Below are 9,300 nucleotides of genomic sequence, written 5' to 3'. Positions count from 1 at the left end.
ATGAACGGAGCCCAGAAATGATAGTGTGTTACCAATGGAGGAAATGGCCTAAGGTGATATTCCTGGTTCCTCAAGTCTCAGGACAACGTGCAGTGGATTCTAAAGTGGACCAGCAAAGGTCTGGAGTCTGAACAAAGAGGCATCAGTGTGCAAGAACTTCACAGTTGATTAAATCCAATGCCAGGCTTGTGGACTTTGAAAGTAAACATCCTCATGAAGTCCACGTGACTGCATAGACCAGTGATCACCTGTCCAGGGAGCGCTCCAGGTAGCCACTGGACAACATTAATGGCAGCATCCATTAAAGGTCCAGAGCATCCAACTTCTCATTAGCAGCCCTAGTCTCCTCCTCCTTAGGAGATCATATAAGCTCTGTTTCTAGATGCTATTTTGCCGAGAAGCAAGGTGTTGGGTAGAGAGGGGTGGGAGGAAATCCAAAAGATTAAGCATTATGCCAAAGAGACTCAACCATTTAAAAGACACTAAACTGGAAACCAACTGTGATTCTGTAAATTAACATATTTAAGATATGTTTTCTTTCCTTTGCTACCCAGGCAGGTGGAACTGTGCAAGGGAGATCAATGAGTTGGAGGAAATAAAGAAGTTGCAGGTTCTTTACATTTCATGTGGTGTGGAAATAATGTGAGTCTGTTACACCCTCTACCTTTTCTTCAGGTGTCAACCTATACCACGAAAAAGTAAAATAAATTAAGTCACCATTATGCTATGGTAATTGGGTTTAGGATTGAAGGCAGGTAACATTTTTTATTAAAAAACTTGTTTTTAAAAGGAATGGGAGCAATGATGGAATATTCTCTATTAACCATAAAATGGTGTTGAGGTTAGTGAGGGGCTATGACTTGCATAGCAGCTGGTACTGGGGATGACATAATTAAGGAGGCAGTATTTATAGTGAGCAGGGTCCCAGATATAACCTTGTACCCTTGTTAGAGGGAGATCAAACCCCACTTTGGGTTATCCAAAGTTCACTGATGTGGAACTTCTTTTCTTTCAGAAGTCGAGTAAGTTTAAAAAGGTTGAATGGAACTGACTTTCTTCAAATTTAAATTTTATTAGTTGATTAGCTATAATTTTTAAAATATTTTTATTCTGAAAATGAATTTTCCACAATAATGCAGTAAGTTTCAAAATGAGATATTTATCTGTCTTTTCTACAAGGAAAATCGAAACACTTAAGGCAAGAGTCACTTACTCATCTCCATTTTAGGATGGAAAAAAGTAAAAGACTTCAGGTACTGGTTAAGGTTAGCATAATATGGAAGCTCCCTTGTCTTTTTTTTTTTTTTTTTTCTTTCTCTTTTCTTTCTGGTTGTCTCCTATGTAAGAGCTTTCCATTACTACGGATATTTTTATAGTAAGGCACTTTTGTTTCCAACTTCCTTTATAAACTCACTTTTTAATTTAAAGGCACACAAAAAAGCTTTATGCATTTATTAAAATATACACATTTTGGTAAATTTAGAATTTTCCCTTAGAATTTTGACAAATCAATATATTGTCAACACTACAGTCATTTGAAAATAAAACACACTCCATAATACATCTGTATATTATTTCTTTCTTCAAGGTACATCACAACACCCCATTGTACAGTGCACCAATGGGAGTTAAAAACCACACAACAAACAAACTTTAACAAATACAGCAATTTTATACAGAAAAAAAAAAAAAAAAAGCAGCAGGGAACGACACCAGAAATTACCATCTGCAAAATGCAAGTTGTACTTCTCAAGGACCAAACAAAAAATGAAACAAGTCAGTAGAATTTACAAGCTGTATTTATAACTTTGGATATGAATTAAACAGTAACATTTCTTTTCCACAGTGAGAAAGACTAGAATGTCAAGTCCTGTTGTCAGATGGTGGAACCACATGGAATGAGGACTATAGCTGCTCTCTTGTAAACTTGCAGCCCCTTCCTTCTCTCAGCCCAGACAGTTGAGGTATTTATGCGCATCGTAACATTAACAGTGTCTCTGCTTAGGAAAGTGGGGGTTCACGGTTTCCAGTGTAAATTCTCAACTTTGGGACTGTGAGTGAGACAAGTGTATAGCAACTGCTAAGACCAAGCAATAGGTGTGCATGGAACAGTTTCCTCATCCCAACATTGGAATAAACACAATCCTTTAAAGTCTGCAATGTTGGGAAAAATTCACATGACCCACAATTTCCTTTAGACAATGTCACCCACGTCAATGTCAAGAAAGCGTAATAAAAATAAATAAATTAATTAATTAATAAAAGCACAGAGGAAGTCCCTAGCATGAAAATCCAGGCTGCCCTTGTTTCCTAGTTGTACTATAGAGCCATTTTCTTTCCTTATATGCACAGACATGCACTATACGTCTCAAAATGTTAAGAAAGCAGAGCTACCTGCTGTCAGGCCCAAGCTGATTCTGTGAAACTTCTGTATGAGTTGTGTAATTCCATGCATGTAGTGTACTCGTTAATGACTTATAACACTGTTTTGGTTGATACTACAGAATACATGTTCACTTTTGATGGGCTTTCAAACTTCCGCTAATCCCTTTCAGGTTTTAAATCCTAAAAATCAAAACAAAACAAAACAAACAAACAAACAAAAAATGATATTTCTTAGAGAAGTGATTTTGGCAAAAGGCAACAGGGCAACTGCCTAGGTATTTAAGAATGATGCGTGTGTTCCTCAAACACAGTGAGACAAGCCCGAAGAGAAAAGTATTTCAGAAAGGAAGCAGCTCTTGAGGAGGAAAATAAAAATTTAAACAGCCTTTCCTCTAAAGTCTTAGCGAAAAATCATAGGACACAGGAATAATGATTATGCACACAAAGGGGCTTTTTGCTATTCATCACCATTTGAATGGAGAAATGCAAAGGAAACACCTCATGAATGACATTCTGGCTCCTGCTGTGGCCTGGGGTGCTGTTTCTGTGCTTGCAGATTGTTTAATTACAGATATTGACTTGTTCATGGCCAGGCCACCACTGGTTACCTGCTGGAATATCTCATTAGGGTCTCCAAAGGAACTCTGTAGACGAATGGGTGTACAGCATCAGAGGGGAATGTGTGAAGAGTGAAGCAGAGGCTTCATGGAAATTGTAATGTAAACACTCACCTGGACAACTCTTGTTGAAAAGGGCATGGAAATGGAGCACTGAGACATAGCCCGAGTGGCCAGCTTTGTGGTGAGTTTCCTTGCTCTCCCCCCTCTCTCTGCTCCTTAGGAAATTAAGGCCATCTCTGGACTGCTCACTAATCTGAGGCTTCAACCCAAGGGTGGACTACTCACTGCCACCAGAACTCCACATGAGCAGATCCCAGCTCTGGCTTCAGGTACATTTCCTTAACTGTCTTCATACAACAAAACAGTGTAATCCGAGATACGAAATTAGCCAAATCTGTGGTCAAATCTCAGGGAACTTTCTACTGACATCTCAGGCCCCTGGTAAAACCTGGTGGCAAAGGGGACAGTAATTCCTTCTAGCCCGCTCTGTGGATTCTCAAATTTATGTAGCTTCTATTTATGATGCAGAGAAGAGATAGTCTCTTAAAAGTAGACTTCCAAAAAACATGACTTAAAGGGTAAGTTCATCAACCTTTTCAGCAGAACAGAGTAAAGACATTACTCTGAGATTTGTTTCCTAATAATTCCTGGGTTTGTGTCCTGACTGATCCATAGGTTCTAGAGAAGGATGGATTGTTAAATTCAACCACTTTCCCCTCATTTATTGAAACAGGATCATTATGACCACGATATAGGCATTTCACTTGTTATTTGTTTGTTACGAAAAAGTAGAACTGGATTCTCCTCATTCTGTTATTCGGTTTCTTCACCATTTCAAAGTGACCTCCAACTGAATAAAACCAGGAGCTGAAGTTTTAGTGTTTAGATTAGATAAATATAAAAAGTTGTTAGGTTTGGTTGTTGAAATTTATTATTGAAAACTTTAAAGTAGTTGTAAATAACTTCAGGTTGTGAGCCTGCATGTATTTTTCCTGGGTCAATGAAGAAATCAGATTGGGATTCAAGGAAGAACCATACATTGCTTTAAGTATGGATATTTTTCCTTTTACTGTGTCAAATGAACTTGGAGTGTGTAGGTGATTTGTTAGCTCCTTGCATCGGTAATGAAGCCGCTGCCCCAGCCTTTTTCTAGTCCCACCTTCTCTGATTCAAATTTCATCACTTCCCTAATTGCTCTCCACCCAAGGGTTACAGCCAGCCTGACATTCAAGTCTATGAATGAGCCGTACCCTGCCTTCTCAGCATCATTTCCTATTGTTCCATGTTTAAATCATGCAAAAATTATAAGCTCCAGTCAAACTAGCTCCTTGCGTTCCCTTGAAAGGAGGCACAGTACAATTTATTAGTCAGAGGACAGCCATCAGCCACACTCTACACCTTATTCACCCTATGCTTGGCAGGCCTTCCTCCTGTTTCTACCTGGTAAGATTCTGCTCATTCCATAGGCTCAACGCAGGGCTGTGTACCTTATGATCTTTCCAATGGAAGGAGGTCTTTTCCATATTTGAGCCCCCAGAGCATATTCTTCATCTCATCTGTCACATTCATTGTGCTTCTTATATATCCCAGTCCCCTATTTCTTAAGATCTGGATTTCTATTTTACTAGTTATTTTATCAACATTTGCCATATCACATAATAGGAACTCTATGAACGATTGCTGACTAAAATTTTGTTTTCCTTCAGTTTGCTCATTCATCCATCCACCCATCATCAGACATTTATTGGATACATACTATACACCAGGCACATATGTAGCGAAATCCAGGTTTGAAGAGTATCTATAAGCTGTGGATTTCAATAGTCTGTGTTATTTCAAAACTTTGCCCTTGTGGGGAAAGATTTATTTCTAGGGTGCAGTAGGACTTATCATTACTGCCAATTCTATTATTTTTAAAGATGTTCCTTCATTGGCAAGAGAACATATCAAGGTTCTGCATTTATGCAGTAAAGACACTTCTACCTTTGCCTTACACTTTTATTTCTATTTTTATTGAGTTCCTCACTTTTGTTTTGGATAATGTGGATTTTAATAGCTGCCTCACATCCTTTAGAAACAACACAGTATCAATAAATAAATAGAACAAACATTTAAAAAAATCAAGTAACTGGCTCCAAACCACAAATCCATATGCTGAAATTTCACTGGAAGAACTCCTGCTGTAGAGAAAAATTCAGTAAAATGTACATCTTCCTTGGACCCCATTCAAGGGGAATTAATTTCTAAGTTAATTATTATATGATCTTACTTCTAATGTAGTCCCACAAACAAAGTGTTTAGAAATCTGTTTAGAAAGCTCTAATATATTCATTCTATTGATTGATGGCATATGACAAATGCATTGTGAAATTCGGGGCCATTTTCCAAGCTGGGAAACATGAGGAAAAACACGTCTATGTGCCTTGAGAAACTTTCCCTACCATTTTGATTTTTCTTTTTGAATCAGGGTTGCCAGGAAGGTTTCCTATCACCTTTAAAAAAAGAAAGCAAGGCTTAAAATACATAAAGATACTGTTTGTGAAAAGTGACTTCTGAAATGAGAGTGACTCATAGGATCTGTACAAAACCAAGACCAAGTGTTAGTTAAAGCTTGTGTTTTCTCTTCTTGTGCTACAGAAATTGCATATACCTGTTGTCTGGCTACTGCTATTTTAATACCTAAATGTCACCAGTAAGAGGAAATTATTTACTCACGTGAAGATTTGGTTATTTTGCATTCATATTTCTCTTCCATGTATTTGATGATTATCTGGATGTGCATGAAGCTTAACAGATTCTGTTTAAACTGGGCGGATTCCTTGAGCCGTGAAACCAATTTAAAACTTTGTTTTCATGAAGACTGCTGACACTTAGTTTACAGTAAATCCCCAAGGATATATGTCACAAACCAGTCCCTTTCTTTATGGTTAAACTTAGGGAGGAGAAAACAGCACTGTCAAGTCTTACATTAAAACACAAAATGCACACAGACAGCCGGGATTCTAAACAATTAATATGGAAAAACAAAAAAGAAGATCTAACAAATTGTTATTTTTGAATTTAATGCTATACTTTGGCTATGGAAATGATATGCAATTTATGTCAAGGCATATTTTTTAAAAACCTGGTTTAAATTGATGTTTATTTGTTTTATGTTGAAGCCCAGCTCACCAGTCATGAAGACTTATGTTTGGTTGTTTTGTCTACATTTATCAGGCTCTAGAACTGCTCCTCCCTGGATTATGGTCTCCTAAGGGCAGATGTTGTATGGTTAGCACTTGGTATATTCTCAATCACTGTTAGTTGATTGAAAAAAAATGGACTTTTGCCTCCTTTCCACAACCCTAAGCCTCATGAGCTTCAAATTTCAATAAAGAATAGATTTGCTGGGCACAGTGGTGTGTGCCTATAATCCCAACAGCTTGGGAGACTGAGGCAGGGGGATTACACGTTCAAAACCAGCCTCAGCAACTTAATAAGACCCTGTCCGAAATAAAAAATAAAAAAATAATAAATAAAAAGGGTCGGGGATGAGGTTCAGTGGTTGAGCTTCCTTGCCCCTGGGTTCAATCACTGGTATAAAAAAAAAAAACAAAAAAAAAAAAACAAAACAACTGTTAGTCAATGTGTTTTGGAAAACTTTTGGCAGGATGGTAAATTGAGGAGACAGAGCAAATAATTTTGTATTTTTCCCCCTTTCAGAAAATTCTCACAGATTTTAGCATATACATTTTAACACAGTCATGGGAATCCTTGTAATGTTAGAGTAGAATTTACAGCCTTTATTTTGTTTTGTTTTTTTCCTTGTTGCAAATTCTCTTATATATCCTATTTCTGAGAAAATTCTTTTAAGAACCTCTCTTGTGGCCCCAATTTAGGCCTTATCTGGCAGATATTTTGCTGGGCTTCTATGAAACTGCTTTGGGAAATAACAGGAAAAATAAAAGTGAGTTACTTCTGAGGAATAAGGTTCAGAAATGCAACGTGATCTCATGGAATGCAATTACCTAAGTAGATGCACTTCCACTTTTTTTTGTTTCCAGAGTAACCCTCACCAATCAAGTGGTTGCATGTCTCAAAAAAAAGAAAGAAAACTGCAGAATTTATAATTTTGGAAATATGAAATGAAACTTGCAATGTGATCTCAGTGGCTGGGTCACTTATTCTTGCAAGAATTTTTATCTGATTCTAAAACAAACGAGCTACTTCTTCACGGCATATTAGTACCATGAAATCATGTTCCCTCTTTGCCCCCTTGCATGTCAGCAGGAGCTTAGAGACTGGTGTAAGGGAAGGTATGACAGACAGTTCATTTCTGCCAAGGACTTTCTGGCTTTCACTTCAAGAGGTTATTTCATTTTCTCTGGGCTTGTAAGTAGAGCGTTGATGGTACTTCCTACCATATTATTGGGTCTGTATGACGATTTACGGTGAATCTGAAACCTTTGGGGGAAAGATCTCAAGAGTCCTTGACCCTTGCTGGATTCTAAAATTATAGTGTGGAAATTGTGAGAACATTGGTGAATAAAAAGAAGCATGTGTCTTCTCCATGGAATTTTTTTGGGGTGAGATTTCAGGACCAAATGTTGCTTATCGAGGGAGGGCTGTCCCCAACTCACCCTGACCTGGGAGAACAGCTGTCAGCCCCACAGGCTGAGAACAGAGTTTTGCCCTTCTGCTCATATAGCCTGCTTCTGTGCATCTCCAGAGGAGCTGCCGTCTTAATGGGGTCAAGAAGTTTGTCCCTTGCTTCTTGGGGTCTCAAAAAAGAAGCAAAAGGATTCAACCAGTGAAGCAAAGGCCTAGGAAACATTTGCAGCCAACAGCTCATGGTTGTACCTAAGATGGAATTTTGTGTAGCCTTTTGTTTGTTGTTTACAAGGGGACCAGTTAGGGGCCCTGGGTCAAACACTTCGACAGATCTATCCTGAAGAGCAAAAATAGCAAATGACAGGCTATGACTGGGGATTGACTTTGGGGGAAGGCTGGATTTGTGAAATTAGAATCAAAAAAGTTTTCGCCTTCTAGCCCACAGGTTAAATTACTGAAAATCAATCATCATCATCTCCACCCTCTTGTGTTTACTCTTACTCAGGAGAGTAATCTAACTCATCATTTGCAATCAGGGCCTCCGAGTTCTGTTTGTGTTTGCTTTTGCTCTTAGCTTTGCTACTCGTCCGGCTGTTTGCCTTCGCATCTGACATCTGCTGGTAATAGAAGCCTTTGTCTTCCGCCGGCCCGCCCCAGTCCTCCTGGCTCTCGCCCTCAGTGGCGTAGGAGAAACCGTCCTCCACGGAGAAGGGCTCATCAACGTCGTAGCGCTGGTACGTGCTTTGATGCAGAGCCTCCTCTCGCGCGCTGATTTCCAGGGTGCTGTTCCAGATGCCGTACCCGAAGTAGATGAGCACACCTGCGAGGGAAGGCACAGGCGAATGAGAAGCTGCTTGGGGATCCGTGGCACTAGCAGGGGGATCACCCTCGGTAAACCACAGCAGGAGGCGACATGCATTCTTTGATGTACAGGGTGTTTTGAAAAGACTCCAATTAGATGCTATTTAAAAATTATGAGATCTTCATAGGGTGTGGTGGCGCATGCCTGATTTTAGTGACTCAGGAGACTGAAGCTGGAGGATTGCTGAGTTCAAGGACAGCCTGCGCAATTTAGAAAGACCCTGTCTCAAAATAAAAAGGGCTGGAAATGTAGCTCAGTGGTAGAGTGCCCCTGGTCATTCCCCAGTGGAAAGATAACCTTGCTTTAAGCATATTTGCAGTTTCCCTAAGGTCAAAAAGCCTAAAAACATTGCACCCACATTCCTATGTGTCAATTTTTGGCTAGAGGTGAAAACTAGCTGCCTTTTAGACAGGATACAGACCCACTTCCCCTGCTGACATTCAGTTCATTACTCTCACATAGCTGCCAGCCAGGAATTTGCATTTTCTGGCCTGGGTTAAATATTTATGCATCAGCAACAATATATTCCTAACCTTCTCATAACATGTTATTACCTCTTGCCTCCACTTAGGGACTTCATCTCTTGTTTCATTGCTTAGCAACATGTATGTATCATTTTATTTCCTTTCTTGCCATTTTTCATTCACTAATAGCACAATACATTGCTGGACTCTAAGCTGCCCACTTTCTTCTGTGGGCTCTCAGAGTGTCTGTGCAGGCCACTTCTAGGGGCCTTAGAAGACCTGTGATGTGATTATCAGCACAGGGCGGTTCTGTTTTATAGGCAGCAGAAAACCGGTGCTCAATGTTTGCTTAATGAATGAATGAGAATTCCTGATGAGC

General features: G+C 39.3%; 1 protein-coding gene and 1 long non-coding RNA gene across 4 annotated transcripts in view; one reads left to right on the top strand and one right to left on the bottom strand.

Annotated features, from left to right (window-relative positions):
• Nucleotides 1–648: 648 nt before the first annotated feature.
• LOC306638249 overlaps nt 649–9,300 on the top strand; it is a 29,425-nt gene continuing 20,773 nt past the window's right edge. The window contains exons 1-2 of the long non-coding RNA XR_013757443.1: nt 649–3,334; nt 8,170–8,329. This is a non-coding gene — a long non-coding RNA (uncharacterized lncRNA). The remainder of the gene's footprint in view (nt 3,335–8,169; nt 8,330–9,300) is intronic.
• The window catches only part of SLC7A14 (solute carrier family 7 member 14), a 105,253-nt gene continuing 103,001 nt past the window's right edge, over nt 7,049–9,300 (bottom strand). For all 3 annotated transcript variants that reach the window (XM_079101496.1, XM_079101497.1, XM_079101498.1), the window contains exon 8: nt 7,049–8,415. In XM_079101496.1, coding sequence (XP_078957622.1) covers nt 8,093–8,415 — 323 coding nt within the window. In that variant the 3' untranslated portion in view covers nt 7,049–8,092. The remainder of the gene's footprint in view (nt 8,416–9,300) is intronic.

Source organism: Sciurus vulgaris (genome assembly GCF_902686455.1).
Source record: "Sciurus vulgaris genome assembly, chromosome: 10".
NCBI lineage: Eukaryota > Metazoa > Chordata > Mammalia > Rodentia > Sciuridae > Sciurus > Sciurus vulgaris.
The sequence above is the reverse complement of the archived record's forward strand: the minus strand, read 5'-3'. Positions and strand labels throughout refer to the sequence as shown.